At 39.7% G+C, this 24,103-nt stretch overlaps 1 protein-coding gene across 1 annotated transcript in view; it reads right to left on the minus strand.

Moving 5' to 3' along the window:
- LOC124113287 overlaps window positions 1–24,103 on the minus strand; it is a 69,020-nt gene that overhangs the window by 27,643 nt on the left and 17,274 nt on the right. Inside the window, exons 5-9 of the mRNA XM_048383902.1 lie at window positions 22,372–22,656; window positions 21,387–21,539; window positions 2,596–2,892; window positions 1,860–2,003; window positions 279–557 (exon numbers count right to left, since the gene is read on the minus strand). Coding sequence (XP_048239859.1) covers window positions 279–557; window positions 1,860–2,003; window positions 2,596–2,892; window positions 21,387–21,539; window positions 22,372–22,656 — 1,158 coding nt within the window. The remainder of the gene's footprint in view (window positions 1–278; window positions 558–1,859; window positions 2,004–2,595; window positions 2,893–21,386; window positions 21,540–22,371; window positions 22,657–24,103) is intronic.

Below are 24,103 nucleotides of genomic sequence, written 5' to 3' on the forward strand. Positions count from 1 at the left end.
CGTTGGCCTGAAGTACCGAATAAATTTGTCTGTCTGTCTGTCTGGGGGTGGGGGAGGGTTGAGTGAATGGTGGTATGGGGGGGGGGGGGGGGGGGGTCAGCTCCATCATTTGTACAATTTTGAATCCTCACCACCAGAATACATTGTTGACGTACGGACGACGGATGGATGGACGCCACGGTATCCCATAAGCTCAACTTGGTACTTCAGACCCGGTGAGCTAATAATACAGATTAACTTAGGTATTTGTAGAACATTTTAGTAAGTTTGGCATTTACTTGTTGTAAATGCTTTTGGGTCCGAGGTAATCGTCTGACTTCTGCCGTACAGTGTGAGTGTAAGTGCAACTGTGACTGTATACACTGTTCCTGGTGACAGGGGCTGGATGTTGTAGTTCTTCTGTGAGGCAGATACTGAAGATACTGGAGATCCTGGAGACCACGCTACCGTATAGCCGTAGGAGTATCCTCCAGTGACATCTGTATTTGTCCAGCTGATATAAATATTGCCTGTTCCTATGGATGGTGTGTCTACGATGGCTGGTTGTAGTGAGTTAGCTGAAACAAATACATGTTCACAGAGATCACTGTACCGTGAGTCAACAGCCATGATCAACTGGCACGGTCGACACTGTTGTCCATGTGCAATGAACATGATGTTTGGGTTATTGGGAAAGTGGTATATGGTATTGTGATCCTTTTATATTTGACTATTTTGGCCCCTTCATTTGTAACAGTCCTTCAACTTCAAGTCCTGCAATACTATTTGAAACAAGGAAAAGAACTTTATCACTATCCCCCTCCATGGGGCACATTAAAAGTTTGTTTGTTCATGTAGTACCGAATAAAAACTATCAAAATATTACTATAAAGCCCCACAAAGAAATCAGAATCTCATCGGAAAAAAATAATTAAATGTTAGATTAATACACACAAAAGGACCCTTCTCTTGAAAAATAAATCAAACTTCATTAGTATCTCTTTGATATGTTAACGTCAGTAGTTTCTTAGAAATCTTGTCCCCATTGCAGACACGATACACCAAGTAAACAAAACATGGATCAAGGGCCTTAACTCTGTTAATAAAATACGGACCAATTTTCTCAATCTTTTAGACAAGCATGCAAAATTTCATTCGAGTAACTTCAGCAGTTTCTGAGTAAACCTGTCCCCATTGGACACAATGTGCACTAAGTTGAAGAGCGCGGATCAAGGGCCATAACTCTGTAAAAAGTAACTGTACGACACCAATGTCCTACTCATTTGAGATCGCGTGTGTAAAATTTCATTTCTCTAACGTGAATAGTTTTTGGGGGAAAAATTGTCCACATTGAGAAGCGGACTGACAGACGGACGAACTCAAAAGTCAGAACTTTGACGCCAGACGTTCCAACAACCCCTCCCCCAATTTGTGGTGGGGGATAATGATACCTATGTTGGAATGAATGAGGTAAGTTAAATGTTGAGACTGTGCCAGTCAATACTCAATGAATAAAAATCGTTTACACAGCGACAGGACATTACCTCACTTTTTCATCGCTTTAACAATTTTGCATTGGAGCTTGCGTACACATTCTGTGTCAAAAAAGAAATGCTTGTTCAGGTGGTGATCTGAAAGGGCAATTGTATTTTGCTTAACGCCAAGATAAAGTAAAATCAGGCACTTAACTAAGTCTAGTTAGAAACTTACTGTCCGTACAATATGATGATGGTGATGGCTTATACATCCCATCTTTACAGAGGTAACTTTTCTCTGTTTGCCATGCAATCTGTACACAGTCTGTGTTTGGGTCTGAGTTGTGGCACTGGGCCTTGTTACTACATACTCCACCAAAGACTTGCTAACTATTTGATACTTACTTTCAACACAAGGTGATGTATTTGGCCTATACCATCCAGCCTTACAGAGGCACTTCTTGTCTGCTGTAATCTGGACACACTCTATGTTGGTGTCTGAGGTGTCACACTGGGATGTCTCACTACATACATCGCCGAAGGCTTGTTCTGAAAGAAGCGTATCATAACAGTACAGAAATACCTTACGAACGGGGTAACGGTGATTTGTATTGTCATCAAATTAAAGCTTTATAAACAGTTATTATATCAACTAAAGAACGAAAATAAACAAGATACAAGATAATAATAAGCTATATCCTTCTGTCAACGAGGTACAGATGCGTATTTTCCATGTTACTACTCACTCCGCCACAAACTTGCTCTGAAAGTAATGCATACTATCAATACAGAAATATGTAGAAAAACCGTGTATTTCTTATAAAGGCTGAACGTGAGTCCTTCATTGACAAAAGCTATTGAAAAACGTGTAACTTAGCACACGGGTGGAATGATATGTGGTAGTGGATTTAACAATGTAATTGTGGCATTGCCAACTTTTGAACATAACAGCTATATACATGTATTTATTTTAAACAATTCACTGTCTGTAAAGTGCTTGCTGACACATAACAACCAACATGACCTCGTTTAGATGAAATATGTTATTTTGAGAATGTCAAGAGAAGAAAATCAAGTTATATCTTGTAATACGACTATATCTCATGCCATCATGGACAACAATATTAGGGTGGAACTTAACTATTCGTTTCAAATGTCCTAGGGACCGAGATAGTCGTCTGGCTCCTGCCGTACTGTGTGATAGTAAGTAGGACTGTGACTGTATACTCTGTTCCTGGAGACAGGGGCTGAATGTTGTAGTTCTTCTGTTGTGTGGAGGCAGATCCTGGTGATCCTGGTGATCCTGGGGGTCCTGGAGACCACTCTACCTTATATATCTTAGAGTACCCCCCAGTGACATCTGTATTTGCCCAGCTGATGCCAATATTGCCTGTTCCTATGGATGGTGGGTCTGTGATGACTGGTCGTAGTACACTAGCTGAAAGCATTCATGATCACATCGATTAGTGAAATAACTAACAACGTCGATAATTATCATCAACAGGGTTATTGGATATAATGGCTTATTAATATACGCCTTTGATTATTAATAAAAATGCCCTGTCATAGTTGTTTCTAACACAACACAACGTGCAAGTGTTGCCGTCCATGCTCCACTGACATAAAAATAATGCATTAAGAACGTCCCACACTTGAAACGGACAGTGCAGTTTGATCATTCATCTGAACATTTTGCACTTATTATGAATAAAAGTTTGAAGAAGACGTGTATATGCATAGCCCACCACCCCACTTCAATTAAAGTGAGATATTTTCGGACCATAATATACTGAACCCCTAAAGAAACGCCACCCCAAGTAACATTGCATGAAAATTTGGGTAATTTTGGTCAGTTTCTAAAATTTAACATTACCTTGTCCGGAAAAATGAAATTTGATGATACAAAAACCAAAGCAGACCTCGACGTCAAGATCGTCAAATTGTGCGACAGCATCTTCAAGATCGCTTTGTTACTGCTGCGGAAACTGCTCGACAGGCCTTGGAGACACACCAACGACACATTAGTGCGGACACCGTGCGTCGACGATTGACGAGCAGACACCTCCACTGTCACAGGCCACACCGAGGACCCATTCTGACACCACATCATCGTCAGGGTCGTCTTCAGTGGGCAACACGGCACCAGCATTGGCGCCACCAGCAGTGGGGAAGAGTCCTCTTCTCAGACGAGAGTCGTTACTGTACCTCAACATCCAATGGAAGAGAATGAGTCTGGCGACGCCGTGGGGAACGTTATTCGGATGCTTGTGTTGTTGAGAGTTGTGGGGTGGTCCGAGCATCATTGTGTGGGGTGGAATTGATCTTGCACAGAGTGTCGGCCCTGTGGTCTTCCAGAACATCGGTCCAGGGAGAGGCAAATGTGTCCCAGCAGCTGGGTACATTGATCAAGTCTTGAGATCACGAGCCATACCTCATTTGGCACGTCGCCACAACCACGAGTTTCAGCATGATAACGCCCGTGCCCACACTGTGAGAGCAACAAGAGACTTCCTCCAGCAGAATGGCATCAGAACCATGCAGTGACCTGCCCTCAGTCCCTATTTAAATCCCATTGAGCACCTGCGGGACGAGATTCAAAGACGGCTGAATGAACTGCGTCAGGCGTTCCTCAGAGTGTGGGCTCAAGTGCCTATGGCCTTCATCAACCGCCTCATCCGTTCCATGTATCGACGTTGCACGGCAGTCATCAATGCACATGACGGACACACGAGATACTGACTTGTGATGCCATTTTCTCAGAGACTAGTGTTGTGTTTCACTTTAAGAACATTTCACACTCTAGGTTCAACCTTGATGATCACTTTTCCACGTTTCATCTTTTTAGTATCTCACAAAGTATGTTTACAGTGTTTGGACAAATAAGGTTTATCGTACATCTATCCATGGAGACATTTCTTTTGCGGTTCAGTATATAATGCTAGGTGTATATGGTCAATGTGTCTGTGGTCTACTCCACACACTCTATGTTTTTACTATTAATAAATGCTGTATGCGACGAGAGTCCTACAATATTCTTCATGCAGCAAGGATTCACTGAATATGGCTGCTTAAATGGAAACTTTCAGACAACTTTCCACTTGGAACTTCGGACGGTTCCCTTCTCGTGAATCGCGTCAGTCGAGGTGCATATAATCTAATCTTCACTCGCCTGTTATATTATCATTACATCTTACCAAGGAGATTATTAGTGGGTAAAGTGATTTAGTTTGTGTTGTTCGTATGTGAACCTAAGTAGTATTGTTAGGAATAATGTCGCATTCTAGTCCTGAGTAAAATCTCAGCGTAAAAAAACATTTCATAATAAAAAGTCTCTGCTGAAGCGTGAATTTCTTTTATTCCCTGTCACGACCTTACAGAGCTTTTCCTTGCTCCTTCATGAGGTGAATGCTGAGTAAGTGCATGGGGCATTAAAACAAAATATAATTCACATTTTGCGTTACCTATTTAACGATTTAACACAATTCTTTAATGAAAAATGTTTTCTTCAGCATTACGCTGCATGACATCAGGAAGATGAGGGAATATTTCCTCACTGACCTTTATATTATTTCTGAATCAGGTGGGTAAATCAGTCGAAGGAAATTGCCTATTTGACCTTTATTGAATTTGAACTCTGTCAGATCATCGATTTACATGAAGCTGAAGCTGATGTTTTGATGTACCAATCTAAGCAGAAAAAAGTCATATGCATTAAGAAACTGATCAGTAAGAAATGGAGCACAAATGATGCCCAAATAATGCCTACTAAATGTTTTATCCCCAAATTTCATATCGATGTTATCATTGAGGCATTACAGTTTTTCACATGTTGTTTTCTCAGTAAACTGCAGATGACTTTGCTGTCATTTTGACAAATTGTTCTCAACCTCTGTAACTAGGTCTGTGGTCATCACGTTTTGTAACAAACGCCGAATGGATCAAGGAATATTAAAGAATGTCAACAAGGGGTGACGTTTTGAAAAATTACATTTGTTTCCCAAATGTCAAGAACGCGCCGAGAAACCAACATCTTAAACTTGAATAAACTGATAAAATGGCGACAGTGCAAACACACGATCTCAATTTCAGTAAAAATAGTAAATATCCCGTCTCGCGTTCTTGTATTTTCGCTAATTAGACGCAGTCCGTGCGTGTGCGTATGCGTAAACGTATAACATCAATGCCCACTGAAAGGCTTTCATTGATATACTTCTGCCATGGTCTTGTAGCACACGAACGCGCTTCGCCTGCTCACTACTGATCGCTCTACCACTGCGCTATCACATACTCGTTTAACGGGTCATTAGCACCCGAATAACCCTTAGACTGAAAAGGGATGTTGGATCGTGCAGCGGGAGTCATTGGAGCGTGAGCCATGGTTACGAGTCACACATCCAACGATACCGGGAAAGATTAGTTAAGTTTACGATGCCCGAAAAGGCTGCTGAAAATCGGCAAAATTGAGAGACGGAGCGCCTGACGATCACCTGTGAGCATTGGCCATGTTTTTGACTCGGAGTTATTTTCTTGCGGCGACCGGTGGTCCACACCCCGATATCGGTAATGGATCTGTGACTCATCTTCCGGTAGCCTACCAGTGACCCAGTGAGGAAATGGGACAAATTTTGCAGTGGGCAAGTGTGGTATGGTCACCGGAGAATAGCCGAAAGGTCATCTGCCGGGAATCGGTCAATACTCGGACGATTAACCCAAGTCGTAAGGTGACCAACGGGAGTCCGGGCAAGCATCGAGCAGGCGCCGAGCGGATATGCTTCGTCGGACACCGGGAATGTTGGCGTGCCTGTTACGGAGTGTATATAATGGTCTAAATGGGATGAGCAGCATAGAATGTCTTCGGGATGCCTGTCCCTCCATACACACTGAGACTGGCCTGGCTCCGTATGCAGTACGCTAGAGCCCGACACCGTCACAACGTGATCCTGGCAGCGCTGGTACAACAACACGGTACAAAAACGGCGAACACGAACTATGATAAGCCGGGCACTGAGCGGGCTTTTTTTATAGCGAGCAGGAAAACGAGCCGTGTTCATCTGGTTTACATCGGACGGGCACCGTCCGGGTATCGGGAGCTTACCGGCCGATTCCAGCCAGATGACCAGTCAATCACTGGACGGTATAAGACTACCATTTTGTCCAAAATCCTTCGGGTATCTACCGATCATCTTTTGTTTTATGACTCCTGCACAGATGTGTCACAGAAACCATCGGTGAAACCCACCGACTCCCCTACATCGTCCGGCGACCGTTGTATATGTGCCTGAGACATAAAACTGCCGGCCTTTGTAGTATTTTGGAAGTGAATGTTTTCGTTTGACAAGAACTTCATGCCAGCAACCTGTGATAATCTGGAAACATGCTTTTAAGAGTTCGGCGTCTTTCAATTAATCATCTACAGTACACATATTATCGCTCCTTATGCGGCCGACACGTGGTGACCTCTTTTCAAACCGCTGTTAATTCTACTCCACGTCCTGACTGTGTGCTGCATGTTGATGACAATGTTGTTGTAACATAAATATTTTTTTCAGGTCAGCTGATTTCATCCATGCGAGCATTATCTCTTTCTTCTTCTTCTTCTTCTTCTCGCGAAGATAACTTTAATTATGTGTTGGCACGTCCGATAATATCAACATTTTGCCTAGCAGTCAACGTTCCTGAAATGGCAGGTCACTGATCCACTGTTAACGTCATCACAAGTCAATAGCGTCTGTGCCTTCCTTGAGAGTTGAAAACTGTCTTACATCTCCTGCCCATCAGACAAATCAGAGAACGGATCATTGAGTGGTGCCCCACTCTTTTGGAAAAGCTAGAGCCAGGTGTGGCAGAGTTTCTTGTTGTGGTTGTCGCTGTCGAAGTCGTCAGTCCAACTCGTCCCATAAATGTTTTATTGGTCTAAATCCGACAATTGGTAGGGCCAAGGTAGGGCATAAATGTTGTTGATCTGTAGAAGGGCAGCCTCGTGCTGTGAGGCCTAACGTTGTCGTTGTTCTGCCGTTGTTTGAGACGGCTGCCCACATCATGACCTGTCACCACCAAGTCTGTCAGTCTGTCAGTCTCATGTACTCAGTTTGCCGCAGAAACGTTTATTACGACGTCTATAAATACATGTTCCATCGTGCCAATGAAACGGAAAGCTGGACTCGTCTCTAAACCGGACATGTCTCCAACACAGCTGAGGCTATACTCTATGCACCTGATTCCACTGAGGTCGTCGTTGGCGATGTTTCTGTATCAAAACAATACCACGTTTGGCACGAATGCCTGCCTGGCGCAGGCGGTACCGAAACGGTCCGTTCTGTGACGATCCAGTGCGTTGGTAGTCCCACAGGTTCTACATAATCTCGGTCGGTCGCCTTTTGATCCATGTTGTTTATAGCGGTCTCACAGTCTTGTGATGGTGCTTAGGGACACATTAAACGCCCTGGCAACGACCGACCTGGATTCCCCTGCTTCGAAGTGGCTGATAGCGTTGTTCCTCTTTGTTTCATTGTATGTGTGCTACACTCGGCGGAATACAGTTGTAAGGCAATACGAATTTGCTATGTACCATATGTTATATACCCGTGTGTTTTTTAGGTGAACAATTGACTTGCCTTTGCATGTGTTTGTGACGGGTGCCACCGGTGGGGCAGGATACGCTCACATTTTCGCGAACACCTGGTATCATGACTATTTGATAGTGATTCATAAACACATGCTCATAATATAGTCGGAATGGTACAATCGACTCTGCTTTATGCAGATATTTCTATTGGATATGGAATCGGTTTTGTCCGTTTTTCATCTGAATGTTCTGGTGACTGCGTTTTTGTGACTGAAACTATAGGACTATGCTGGGGTCCACACATGACATTAGATTTACAAATGTTGTACCACTAAGTCTGCTATTTTTACTTTGTATACCGAATGTATCACTTTTGCGTGTTTTATGGATATAAATGAACAGACACGTCTTGAAATATACCGGGTTATATCAGGCTTGATCCACCCGAAGTCACTAAATCCTACCACTGCTGTCCTGCGCCACCGACCGGCGTTTTTTGCTTGGCTGTGGCATGTGCGACTTTTTCAACTAAACAAATGTCCAAAACTAAGTGTACCAAAAGTTTGAAAGATTATGAAAGAAAAACAAAAACATGTAGGAAGTCAATATGTATATGTCAAGATTATCCAATATATGTTCGATGGGGTTTTAGCATGAGAACTTGCCGGCCATGGTAAAACGTGAACGTTCGCGCTGTTCAGTAAGTTCTGTGTGAGCCTTGCCTTTTTGTGGTTTCGCATTGTCTTTCTGGAATAAATGTGTGCAGAACGGGTATCAAAATTTCATCCGATATCATTGGGCATTCGGGTTTCGTATTATTAACGAGCCTCGTTTTTACAACGATTTGACGCTAAACGTTCACCTTCTCGTCTGTGTACTCGCTGCCGACTATCGTTTCTGTACAAGCAATATCTGCTCTCATCAGAGAACATGACGCGATACTTGCCATTCCAAAAAACGCTAACGCGATAATCTCTATATTCCCATATCAAGATGTAATTGTAAGATGGCAGTTTATAGTCTGTTCAGTGTACCGAAACTCAGCAAGGTAAACTGAGAACCTTAAGGACCACCATTTTTAAAAAAAAACTGTTGGCACGGTGGAAAAACTGTAAAGTAAAAAGTAAATGATGCTTTCCGCTCAGTGACATGAGACAATACCTTGAAATACCTTCTTTTTTAAAGTTTTGTGAAATAACACGTGCAAAAATTCGTTGGATGTTTGAAATTGTTAACAGACCAGTCACAAACTAACTGATATTTAGTGGATCGTCATACAAAACTATTTAGTAAGTAACAATCACCTACTAACTGGCATTAAGGGATCGCATATGAGACATAAGTATTAAGTCTTTATGTAAATCGTGTCTTCATTATACGGACAGTGGTAGGCGTCGACCAAAAATGTGACCGGGAATCCCGGGAGTCGATGCCACCCCGGCCGTGTGTCTCTCCCTTTTACAAAAAGTACAAGTACACAGTTTTATACATGATAGTGAATGCATTTACAGAAGTACGTATTACATTCTGATGTACGTATTCTGACAATATAAGCAAAGGGTATGATACAATTTCATTTGAACGGACATGAATAAATTGACTTTACCTGAATGACATTTATGCTTATCTACCTATAGTGAAGCTGAGACTTAACATGCATGACAGATGGCATGTCGCTTGGCGCGTCAATCAGCAATCTGTCATTACAAATGATGAACACCGTCACAAAGAACAGACAGGCCAATCTGTGATACTTAATCATCTGACAATACTTTTAGTGTGTGACGTCAGTGCGCCAACTGTGCGACGAAAAGGTTTTACTTTAATGATTTTATTTCAAACTTTATGTTTCTTTGTGCTTTTATTTTATGTAAATATGTATGTACATTTTATAAACGTATACACGTAAAAGTAGCTGCACGGCAGTATCGTTAGAAAGCTCTGAATATCAATAACATTACAGTAACCTCACCAGGAGCATTTTCGTACTTGTCCACATGCGATTGAATTGGATGGAAAGTGGTTTCTAATGACGAACTTTTGTCGTAATCTAATTTAAACATCGTGATTGGTCCAAATCAAGCACATGACCTAAGGCAGCCAATCATATTAAAGCAATTTCGTGTATGATATATTTCAGATTTAGACGAAAGTCTTTGGTCATTGTGAACGTGTTAAGCAGGCACTACGGGGACATAGTGTTCTAGGTTACGACCTGTCGCATAGATTTTTCATGCATATATTTTGGAATGAAAAATCGTGCCCGAGCCTTAAATATAAGATGTAAATATAATGCATTTGCTAACTGGCTAAGTACTTAAACTAATACGCATTTGTCGTTGCATTCATCACGGGGACAAGACAGTTACGCAAGGAGTAGGCATCGCCATGGCACCTATTGTGCGTGCTACCCACCTTACTGATTTGTTCCTTTCAGCACACAATTGATATTTCTGCATCGATTGCCAAAATCTAAAAACGGGAATTTGGCCAAGAAGATGAACTTAAGCTGCGGGTATATCGATTATCTGATATCGTTCAATAATGGTGACCACAATTACGCAAAATAGAGCTCCCATCAAAGCGTTCCCTCGTCACGTCGAAAACCATGGCTCGATCCCCTAAATAGGTACAATGTATGAAGCCCATTTTTTACGTCCCCCGACGTGATATAGCTGGCACATTGCTTAAAGCGACGTAAAACCATACTCACTAACTCCTCCCAGTAATCCATGGATATGTTCTTTTCAAATGTACGGAGGATGTTTGTCATATAGTAATTGAATGATCTTCAATAATAATAAGAATAGTAAGGCTGTTTGCCTATTGCCGATGCTGTGAGTATGTCGTGGGGTGTAATTTCGTTTGTCTGCTATTTCGTTGCCTGTTCAACAATGAATTATGTGCACCCAATTTATACTTTTTTATGTTACCACGTGCAGTTCATGTGTTGACAAACTGCCATGCATTGCCTATGATGATGAAATAATACCTCTGTTATTAAATCGTCTTGAATGACTACCGGAGACGTCTTCGTCTTCTTTTAAATGTTCAGAAGAGCCTTGTTCACAGGGAAAACAGTACTGTTCGCACAGACATATGTAATATATACTTTTGTAAATGTCTATTTCTTATTGTTCAAATTGAAAGAACCTTAGTATGTCTAGACGATACTTCTTGCATATTGGTTTGTTGGTGTAACGTACTGGGGTGGGGTCATGATTGTAGTCAGAAGACTTTTAAAAAGACAAATTTAATGGCACCTCAAACTAAAAGTGATAAAGATGTGTGTGCATGTATATATTTTCACCACCAACAAATGAACAATCTACCCGAGTCCCAATGCTAACATAGAATCTCATGACAGCAGCCAATCAGGATCGTCTTTACATTATTCATATACCTCGGCCACATGGCCAAGAGTACAACACATACGATAAAACATTTGCACATGGACAGGTGGGGAAAATGTTAAACTTCGCAATACAATATAAATGTTACATTACACAGGCAGATTTGTTTTTGAAATATACAACAAAATAATTGATGAGCGAAACAGTTTTTGTTGCTAATAGTTGATCGAATTTTCACCATGGTCGATGCATGTAATAGTAGCTTGAGATGTAGAGCTTTCTGTTTTCCATATAATAAAAGGACTTACTGAAAGGAGATGGTTTTCACCTTCAAGTATATTATGATTACATGCTTAAGTAAATCAGTACTGATTTTGACATTGTGACAAAACTGTCAAATACCCAACAAATGGCTCAGAGATCGGAATTAACATTAGATTGCGGATAAGATCTTTATTTGGACATAACTCAACATTATATTTCTCTGGTTCGAATACAGACTTAGAATAATGTAGAAAAACGGTTTAGAAATGAAGAAGAAATAATTTTAGTATGTCAATTCTGAATCTCTATGTCATACAAAATATTGTATACAGTTGTATATATTCCCACTTGTGTGCGATCCTAACATATGTAAGTCCAGTTTCCAATAGCCATAAAGACTTCCAAACCATGAATAAGCGTGGACGTGAAAACGCGACAAACGACCAAATATCGAAATCTCGCGTTTTTCAAAAGTGCGGGAAAACCAAATGTCGTATATTTGCTATCTTCTACATTTATAACCACGTTATCGAACCTGCGAAAACGCGATATATATGTTTTTGTCTGACAATCACAAATAGATAACTTCTAGAAAGGTGGTCCTGCATTAGCGTCATTTCTAATTTCACAGCGTGTTTATCTATATTTCTGTCGGGAATAATGTGAGGGACAATACGTTTGCCCAATACACTATAATATTCCGATGCTGGATTACATTGTGATTTTGTAGCAGTGACATTTGGATGGTATTTTAATGTCTTAACTTCATCATCATCATCACATTGGAGATTTAACGTGCGCTTTCCGGCTCTTTGCCTATGTCGCACACGGGGTTGCACTTATACTATTAGGGGGAAAAAGCGTAATGAATAAGTAAAGAAGAGCAACCCCCCAAAAAACGTTTACAGTACTTATTCTAAAAAATAGGCTAGTGGGGAGGGGGGTGGCTGGGTGGATGTGGGTAATAAAAAGGTATTCAATAATATGGAAAGTTTGGGCTAGGGTTGGAGGGGTAGGGGTCAAGCGTTGGAAGGCACGGCGTCGGCTGGCGAGCATGGTCTCTAGGCGATATCCTCCCAGCAGTTTCTTCGCTACGTCCTCTTCCCTAGGGTTCGGCGCCTTGAAGAGGTTCTTGGTGAGGAGGGCGGCGGAGTGGGCGACGAAGTGCTTGTTAGCCTTCAGATCGCAATCAACGAAAAAGTGAGAGAGATCTTTGTAACTAGAGATCTTGTGCTCAAACTTTTCCTTCCCCATACACTGAATAAGTATAAGTGGGGCTCCGGAGGTGTTGGATGAAGGGTAGGTCTCAATGTGGTCTGCATTGAGGTTGGTATGGGGCTTGTAGTACCGCAGTATTACCTCCGCCTTGTCCAGTAGCGTGGCTCTGAGGCTCTTGTCCTTGTCCTCGACAAGGGTGGTCTGGGTCTGGTCGTCGCTTAGGGAGAGGGGCTCTGGTGGGATGGTCTGCATGCAGCTGTCGCTCATGGTGGGCGGCGAGGTCTGGCATTCTGTTGACGCATCGGTGGTGGTTGGTCGGGAGGCTGGTTCGGGAGAGGGGATGTCTCTCCTCTTTCTCCCGTCACCCGTACCCTCAGGAGAGCGGAAGGGCTCCTCCCCTCTGGATTCGAAGGGAGCGAGTTCCATCACTGCTACTGGGGGCAGAGGGGTGGCAGGAAGGGCCTCCTCTATCTCCATGTCAAAGACTGGAGGGGATCCTGACTTCTTCTTTCTTGGAGGCCTGGCCTTCTACACCGGGCGGGGTGCAGGAAGGGTAGGGGCCGGTGTGGGTTCCACTTGAGGCTTGGGCTTAGCCGGAGCTTTGGAGAGGGTGGAGGTTTTTGACTTGTGAAGGAAGTCCCCAAACCGGTAAGCCAACAGGGGCTCCAGGATGGCAACAAGCTCCCTCGGCAGAGACTTGGCGAGATCTCACATGGTTGAGGCATAGAGCGAGCTTGGATGGACACGTCAGTTTGAGTGTCCTAACCGTCTTATCTTGGTTTCTTTGAACATATCTATTTTACAATTATTGGATGTAACATGGTGTTTTATATTTTATGGTTTAAGGGTAAAATCAGCATAAAAATAATGTATAAGTCATAAAAAGGTTGTTAAAAATATTGATGGTTGGTTGCAGTATTCTAACGTTTGTGGTTTTAAGCGAATGTCAAATAGATTGACATTTGGTTTTGTTTATCTATTAGTTCATATGACTTTCATTCATCTGAATGGTTATGACGTCAGAGTTATGTAAAGTATAATGCTGGATCAAGTTGGTTGGTTGGTTTGTTGTTTAACTCCGCTCTCAGTAATATTCCAGCTATATGACGGCGGTCTGTAAATAATCGAGTCTGGACCAGACAATCCAGTGATTGATATCATGAGCATCGAGCCACGCAATTGAGATCGATGACATGCATCAACCAAGTCAGCGATCCTGACCACCCGATCCCGTTAGTCGCCTTTAACGACAAGCATAGTCACCTTTTAGGGCAAGCATGGGTCTGGATCAAGAGTATTGCCTCATTCTGGATCCAGGATGAAAGTTGTTTATCACCCGACCACAATTCTTAGCTTCTCATTGGCTAATTTAAAAACTGAGATAGTCTTCTTTGCATCAATCTAACCACCTCACAATCACAGCACAGCATAGGTGTGCAACAGGGTTAAACAGGTCAGTTAAATACTTAAACACTTAATTATGTTTAGCTTTATTAGTTCTTTTATATGTCCATTAACTATGTTTTTTCTTAAAAATTAATGTTATTTAGTATCTCGTTAAATATGATAATGTTGAAAAATGTATTTAAGTACTCGTATCTAAAGTATCTGATGTTGGTCAACTAAGTCCAAGTTTAAGTCTATTTGGTAATGTAGAAAGTTGCAACACATGTTCTGATTAGAGTTAAAAATAATTATCAAACGTCAGCTTTTGTCAGTTGGCTGTGTGCATATATATCAAATGGTTTTGTGTGAATTGTGTGAGTGGAGACCATGAGTGATGGTGAATGCATTGTCACACTGTTGTATGATGGTGTAAATTACAGACAATCTATGGTCATCGAGCAATCGGCAAAACGTTGTATTTGGCGGGAGATTGTCTCCCTTGGCGTGATAACATATGTCATGACTAAATGATAAATTTGCAACAATTTACATGTGTTGTAAGATACCATAGTACCAATATATTTTGTATGTAAGCCTCTTGTGATATTTATGTATAATTGATATAATTTATGGCCGTTACTATTTTGTTGTAATTGATTCAGGGCCATTTCTTCATTTCCCTATCTCTAAATCTGAATAAAACCGATCACAACCCCACAGCGAGTCATGTTTCACCCTTGGCGTTTAACCAGATGTAACAATTTAACCATGTTACCAATCATTTTAATGGTTTTCAAGTCCACATTGTTAAACGAAAATGAAATCATATACACTCTTCAAAAAAGAAAGGCACAGGTAGTGTGTAGTTCATTGAACCTGACTACACATAAAATCCGGTATATATAATGAATAGATGTTATTGGAAAATGTTGGTGGCCTGATATTCGACAAACGGTGCATCAAAACGCAGCCATTGTCGATTTACAATGTCTTAAACGGCATTGTCTTCACACTTGTTAAAATATGTCATGGAGGAAAACAGTAAAGCAAAATGTACAATGCAAGTTATGGCATTCGTAACTCGTGGTAGTGGCTATAAAAAGGCAAGCACAAGCCAATAATTTGTCATTCAATTGTCAACATTTTTCAAATTCGAAAATAACGAGACTCAGCGCTGCCGATCGGAACATCGCCATAGGACGTATCCAAAGAGGGCAATGGCAGTCTTCTGTTGCGCGCCACTTCAACGTCCACCACAGAACCATTTGCCCTGGCCGTCGATACCTCCAGATCTCAACCCAATCTCACACCTCTGGGATGAACTCAATCGACGTGTACGTCAACGTCAGAACACACCACAGACACTCCCACAACTGGCCAACGCCTTACAAGCAGAATGGCACAGAATTCCGCAGGGGTGGGTGGGTGGGTGGGGGGTATTTTAAAGGTTCATGAACATTAATTACACTTTTGTATCTGCAACATACATGTCACCAAAGCCATGAAAACTACAGTTACATTACACCATTGCATGTGTCATTATTCAAAATTAGTTTTAATTCAAACACTCGTATCTCATTTTCCTGTCATTATGAAGCTTCAGTGTTGCGGGAAATTTGAATTTAGTAACATACCTGAAAACAAGTAATGAATCTGTTGGTAACGTTTTTGTTGAACAAAACATTTACAGGAACATTTTGTATAAATATAGGGGCTGTCAATCAAGGCTGGAGGCGAAAAGAAACCACGAATATCACAGTGAAACGAAGCGGAACAAATATGTCGGGGAGAAGGCGGCTGTTTGAATGACTTGGTCTGTTAAGCTAGATTCAATCATCAGTTCCCTTAGATGTTCGATAGATGCGTGTTACGACGTAAATTGTAATAAAAAGGTAAATTGTAATACTTGCAGCAAATTGTAATAATTTTGACGTAAATTGTAATAGCAACGTAAATTGTAAAAAAAATTGACGTAAATTGTAATACGCAAATTGTAATAAAAATTGACGTAAATTGTAATAACCTTACTACCGTAGTGTCCAAGACGCCAATTGACTAGAAATGATCTTTGTCAGTTGAGCTTGCGTTTCACATGTACAATTCGAGAAATATTGTGTATGTTGACAAACAAAACTGTCAAGTTAGGGATGGTTGGTATAGGCTTTATCGTACAATCGCCATTAAAGGGTGGTGTCAACATCGATAAATTTAAATGACTGAAAGATCCATCCTCGGGTTCAAAATGATGAGTTACACGAACGTATATTCTACAAATAACTTAATTGTGACATATTGTTCAATACTCTTATAAGGCTATTCAAGATGTTTTTTGCATGACTTGCTTCAACAGTACGTTGACCAGTTCGACACGACTGAACGAGTGATGACGAAGGGTACAAACACAAGCTGGTCAACCAGTGCTATGCGAGTTGATAAGGAGTACATGATCCTTTTCTTGAAACAAACGAGGGAATTTAATCATATTTATACAATTCATTTTATTTTGACGAAGAATTCAAATACAACAAATGAGTTGACAGATCCCGTGCATACACAAATAACATCCGGTTTCTTCGGATAACTCTTGTACAGTTTCAAAGAGTATACGAATTATCATAAACTTCTTGCAATCAATTGCTGAAATATATCTGCTTGTATCCAAATAGAAAGGAATTGAATTTTTTTAATGAAAATATGTTTGTCACTAAAGTAAATTTTCTCTTTGACCTTGAAACGTACTTGAAGATCATTAAACTCGACAATCGTTGGTGGATTGCGCCAAGAAACCTTGATACGAAATATATACGAACAATAATCCCCTGAAAACACTAGATACTATCGTCCACTTACATACTTTCATCTACGTACATGATACTGTCATCTAGAGTATGTAGAAGTGCAGTCATATATGTGATACCAATGACATAGAGCTCACATTTACTGTCATTACATACACACCTACATGCGCACACACGCACATACTTACATACATACATGCATACATACATACATACATACATACATACATACATACATACATACATACATACATACATACATAGTGTTTGTGTGGGGGTGTTTTTGTATTGGTATGTAGTGTGTGCAACACGTGTTTGTGTCTGTATGTGTGTGTGTGTGTGTGTGTGTGTGTGTGTGTGTGTGTGTGTGTGTGTGTGTGTGTGTGCGTGCGCGTGTGTGTGTGTGAATGTATGTGTGTGTAAGTGCGTGTGCGTGTGTGTATGTGTGTGTGTGTATGTTTTTGTTTGTGTGTCTATGCTGATGAGGCCCAAGTATCGCAGCAACAGTATGATTTGGTTTCTTAGATAGTTACTAGTCTTTTCATCAGAATTTTAACAAAGTATGTTGTAATTTCATTACAGTGCTTGTTGTTTGTTGAATTACTTTAATCCTCTTAAACCCCAAGAGGAGGTTATGCTTTCAGGGGATTATTGTCCGTCTCAAATTAGTGATAAAAAATGAAAAACGTATTATCTACGAAGAATATACTTATGTCTTCGTTGGACATACTTTTATCTACGTAGAAGATACGTTTATCTAATGCATTTGCTGCATTCTAATTCGTATATCTACAGGTTTTTGTTTCTATTAAATCTTTTAAAATATCTTACTTTGTTCATTTGTAACATTTTGTATAACCTTCAATTGCTCATATAAGCATTTTTGTTGGACCTCTCACAAAGTAGTGTCACTCATCCTTCACTTAGAACTATATGTAGAAGTGCAGTCAGAGATCTGATACCAATGACATATAGAGGTCGTATTTACTGGCATACATGTATACACACACACACACATACACACAAACACACATATACACACCAACACACACCAACACACACACACACACACACACACACACACACACACACACACACACACACACACACACACACACACACACACACACACACACACACACACACACACACACACACATAAACACACACACAAACACACATAAACACACACACACACACATACATACATACCTATGTGTGTATGTGTTTGTATGTGTTTGTATGTGTGTGTGTGTGTGTGTGTGTGTGTGTGTGTGTGTGTGTGTGTGTGTGTGTGTGTGTGTGTGTGTGTGTGTGTACTGATGAGGGCTTTGTATCGGAGATAAATATAATTTGGTTTCTTTGTTAGTCACTATTCTTTTCATTGGAATGTTAAGAAGGTATGCTATAATTTCAATATTTTATTACAGTGCTTGATGTTAGCTGGAATTATTTTAATCCTCTTAAAACGTCAGAGAAGATTATCCTCTGAGGTAATTTTTGTCCGTATATATGTCACAAATTAGTGATAACTATGAAAAACGTAATTATCTGTTTCGAAAATTATGTACCTCATTATACGTGAGGTACCAAATTTGGTATCAAGGTTGCTTGGCGCAATCCACCAACGATTGCCGAGTTTAATGATCTTAGACTACTCTTCGTATAAGGTCAAAGAGAATATTTACGTTAGTGACAAAACCCTTTTCATTATAGATTTTCCGTCCTCTCAATTTTGATCAAAACAGATATATTTCAGCAATAATTGATTGCAACAAATTTATTATACATTCTGATGCTCTTTGAAACTCAACAAGACATGCCCGAAGATACCGGATATTATTTGTGTATGCTTTGAATTATGATTTCGTGCCGTTATCATGATGGATTCTGTTTTTGTTGTTGGGGCGAGGAGTTATTATCCCAGCAAAAGTTGTCAGTAAGTTGTTGTTAGTTTTTCATGACATATGAAAGGAGTCCAGACAGTTACATTTATTCATTTATTTCATTGAATATACTTCTTCCTATGAAAGGAAATATTTTATGTTATATTAATGATCCATATGTTAATCATACATTGCTACAAATATTGCATAAGTTAACATGGTTTGCATTTATTCATTATTATTTCTTTCACAGAGATCGAGAATACACAATATCTAATGATATATGCAATGTAGGTAAAGAATATCCACGCCCCTCTTTTGATATTAATAAAACCATTGTATATAATGTTATGTATTAAGTATTCTCCTTTTCCATGCATGGGAAATCTATGCTGCATTAGCTGAGGACTGTTTTATTCCCGTTGACATTGCACAGGAGATCTATCACTCATTTGTTGTATTTGAATTCTTCATCCAAATATAATGTATAAATACGATTGAATTGTCTCGTTTGTTTCCGGTCATGTGCTCCTTATCAACTTATAAGTAAACCTCCAATGCAAATCGACAAAATTTTAGGGTCCGGTTGCACAGAGCTCTCTTCGGTAACTCGTAACTCAATGTTATTGCAATGGACTCCTAGCTAAGCTACTATTGGATGATAAATCAATTAACCTATTTGTCGAATAGACGTACCTATTGTAATCCATCATTTTTAACCCGAGGATGGATCTTTCAGTCATAAATTTCGATGTGTACAGTTGCTAGAGTATCATTCTAACAATACAGACATGAAACAAGCTGCACGTAAAATAATTGATAAAGGTAGTCCTTGCGGGTTCACATACCTACATGTACATCGCCCAGGACATTGTCATTATTTGCTTTACATCCTCCGAGCAACGTTGAAAAAATTGAAACTTGAATAATAATAAAGTGATAATTATTATGTATATGAACATGTATAAATCAGCTTGCACACAGACTACTGCAGAATGACATGTCATCCATTTGCTAGTTTAGTTTAGTTTAAACATATTTTATTCACAGAACAAAATGAGAATTGTATTGGGGACAAGTTCTTGCAATTTAGTGAACTCCTGTCCGCATAAAATATGTACAAATATACAGTTGCAAAATAAATCTTTTTGTTTCAGTCAGTAAAAGTCAGACTTTTCACATTTACACATCAATATATTTGTGTAAGTATGTTACGTTATAATTATTCCATTGTGTATATTACTACCTACTTTACCAACTGAAATATGATTCCATTAGGTTAAATATGAACAATTATGATGAAAATTGTCAATAGGATATATTAAAATTAAGTATAAAACACACAGAGTATTTCTCAAATAATTAAGAAAACTATGTTCATTCTAGTAATAAATCCTCTTCTGGACAACCATAGAAATGAAATTCCAATGCGTTTATATATACATATACTTATACAACAATGTACGATAACGACCTCAATCCTATCCCACACCCATACTTTAATGACGATTGTACGATAAACCCTGTACCAACCCTGACAAGGATAGGTTCTAGTCATTTAACGCCTTTGACACTAAACGTATGAGGTTATTACAATTTACGTAAAAAGTTATTACATTTTACCGGAAGTTGAGATTATTACAATTTACGTCAATTTTTATTACAATTTGCGTCTTACAATTTACATCAAATTTTATTACAATTTACGTTGTTATTACAATTTACGTCAAAATTATTACAATTTGCTGCAAGTTTTACAATTTACCTTTTTATTACAATTTACGTCGTAACAATGCGATTTAGAAAGTAAATCCGAAGACATGCAATTTGGGGACTGTGGCCTAACTGTTTTACATTCATTGGGGAAATGAATGCAATAACACATGCCCAATTCAGCTTATCAAAAAGCCGGAATTTAAATGTTTGAGAATAAATGTTTACACCTTCTTTTATATTTCGGTATGTTTGATGTTCTTTCGTCCAAAAACCAAATCGCGACAAACACCATTCAGATTAACTTTTTTCTATGACTAATTCCGACAAACGAAATTGTTTTTCATAACCAGGCAAAAAGACCAAAACTGTAATGATATATAATTGCTGTTATGCGTGTATCAGACTTCTTAAAATCAGTTAGGTATCAGTGAAATACTATCATGAAAGTGCAAGGAACTACAATATACTCGTCTGGTGAGAAGACAACATTTGCACAGCTCCAATTTAACTAACGCTCTTCGGCTCCAGTGGTGATCTGACACCTATCAACGCTGAAGGTATCAGTTATGCGTTGCTAAGCTTTTTTTAAATAGAACTAATACCACACATTGGGCATTGCTCATTTGGCACTGATGTTTTTCAAAGCAATATATTACAAACTGACGACGGACAATCCAACCAAGTTGAAGATATGGTAAAGACAGGGACTGATATACATGTAACTCAAATAAGATACATGTACTTACTGTTTGCACAAGATGATGATGATGATGGCCTATACATCCCACCCTGACAGAGGCATCTATCATCTGGTTGTCCTGTTATCTGAACACAGACTATGTTCGGGTTGGAGTTGTCGCACTGGATCGTGTTATTGCATATTCCGCCAAAGACTTGCTCTGAAAATTATGCGTGATGTCAATATAGCTGCGTGTGAAAAGAAACAGTGTATTTGAAATAGGAGCTGACTCTCAGTAACAGGAACTGTTGAAAAAAAATATAAGGTAGTATACGTGTGTAAATGATGTTTGGTAATAATGTTACCATTGTAGTTGTGGTAAGTCTTGGAAACTCTGTTACTGAAATATCAATGAAATAGCTGTATTCCCTGGTTGTGATTCAACGACTGACAATGCTGTAGCGACCAACTTAGTTCGTTATTGTACTTGGTCAGGAGGGATGAAGTACTACAGCAATAGATAACAGTTTAAAAATACAATTTTGCCAATACCCGCCATCAAACAAGGTTTGAAAACATATGCGTAGATGTGTCCTCTTATTCTACTTTAAAAGGCGAGAGGCAATAGGAATATTTACTTGGTTTAGATGCAGTGGTGGGTTAAAACATATATTGTCAATGCAACATAACCAGTCTAGATTATCCACCGAAACAGATTCCATTTGGAGTTAGGGCCAAAATAGCTGTGAACATTTAATGAACGGACTACGGAAAATCACTGATGACACCAGGTGTTCGCGAAAAGGGTAAGCATTTTCCTGCCCTACCAGCAGTACCCGCCATTCACCCAATGCACATTAAATAAGTACTATTTATTGCCTGATGCCGCATAGGAAGACTCCTGCCATGCGATGGCGGCCTGAAAACAAACCAGACAATGTCGGCTTTATGGAGAAGAAAAAGCATTTTGTATGTATGTCTAGTTGCGAGAAAACGTGGATCTCATACCATTCAATGACAAACAACAATTGAAGAGATAAAAACTTAGCCACCTGTTGTAAATGGTTTTTGGTCCGAGGTAATCGTCTGACTCCTGCCGTACTGTGTGATGGTAAGTTCGACTGTGACTGTATACACTGTTCCTGGAGACAGGGGCTGAATGTTGTAGGTCGTCTGTTGTGTAGAGGCATTTCCTGGTGATCCCGGAGATCCTTGACTCCACACTACCATGTAGTTGAATGTGTACCCTCCATTGGCAACTGTATTTGTCCAGCTGATGCCAATATTGCCTGTCCCTATGGATGGTGGGTCTGAGATGGCTGGCTTTAGTTGGGTAGCTGAAAACAAACATGTTCACGGAAATGAATGTTTGTTTAAACGAACAAATCTTATAATTACATGTTTTTGTTGATGTTCGTTGACAAAATTTCACTGGTGACATTGATTTATCGTTCGTTTTGTTCTCTTGTATTTTGTGTTCGGAGTACTACAACGGGATGCGACAGAAGTGCTTATCTGTTAATATTATTGATCTATCCAATTAGAAGCAAAATAATTATCAAAATTAATCTGGCCAATTCTGGTTTGCTTTACTTGTGTAAGCGTCATTCCTTAAAGGTGCTTCCATGAAGGAAAGTGATTGTGAACAGGTTAGATGTAGAGGCCAAATTTTGCATATTCACCAATATATACTTACAGCGATAAGACAGTGTTCTTATTTCTACATTACTAGTAGTACCAGATCCTGTTTTAATGAATGCAATTCACCAAACAAGCCTATCATTTAGGGAAACTTGGATCGGGTTGTCAAAGTTTCATAACGGATGAAGAGCCAGCATTTACTCAAACGCGTCATCTTTTCACTTTGTAAGTATTGCATGTCCGTCGTGTGGTGAACAGATGTACAAGTATGCATAAGTTTCAAGGCACATCTTGCACAGTGACTGTATTCATATTTACGAGGTATGTCATTATTGTTTCCCAAATAGTCATATCTCTGAACTAAAGAACACAGTAACTTTTCTATAACACCTGTCTCAATTTAGGCGCAAGAATACGGTAGAATATAAGTAATGACACGGTCCCAAAAGTATGGGGCTCACTTTCAATTGTCACCGTGTCGTAACATAAAAGCTATCAAGTGTTTTAATGAGTCGCACATGGAAAACACTTTGTATATATTTTAACTGACACATGGTAATTACTTGTTTTTGTTCATAACAGAAATCATATTACACTGAGCCACAATGATTGCAGTATGGCCCATGTTCATGTCTATGATTGTGTACAAATTCATGACAATAGTTTGCATTTGGAGATTTTGGTGGACGTTGGCAGTTTAACTTAATTTATTGGCACATACACATAATATGTGACTGGAGTCAACGATTATTTGTTGAGATATTTCAACATTCTATTTGTCAACATCTGTCCCAGAATAATATATTTGTAATTCTCATTTGAGTAAGTGAGTGAATGAGTCACTGCGGGGATACCACAAATGGGCACAACACATTGTACCCACGTGGGCCTTCGGAGTGACGATCGAATACTTAACCACTAAACTACCCCACTGCTCCGAATATTGTTGCAATTGTAGTAGTTGCATGTAGAACAGTGTCAGAGAACCAGTGATCAAATCCTAAGTAACTATTATTCGTGATTTATACGTCCGTGTTTTATCAAAACACCTCTGTTTCCACCTCATATTGATGTCATGGGTGACAAGTGCAGTATTTAGGGGATATAGATATTTACGAAATGGTCCCGGGTTTTGAGTATTCC

The sequence above is a fragment of the Haliotis rufescens genome, unplaced genomic scaffold (genome assembly GCF_023055435.1).
Source record: "Haliotis rufescens isolate VD_foot unplaced genomic scaffold, xgHalRufe1.0.p SCAF_5, whole genome shotgun sequence".
In the NCBI taxonomy this organism is placed as follows: Eukaryota; Metazoa; Mollusca; class Gastropoda; order Lepetellida; family Haliotidae; genus Haliotis; species Haliotis rufescens.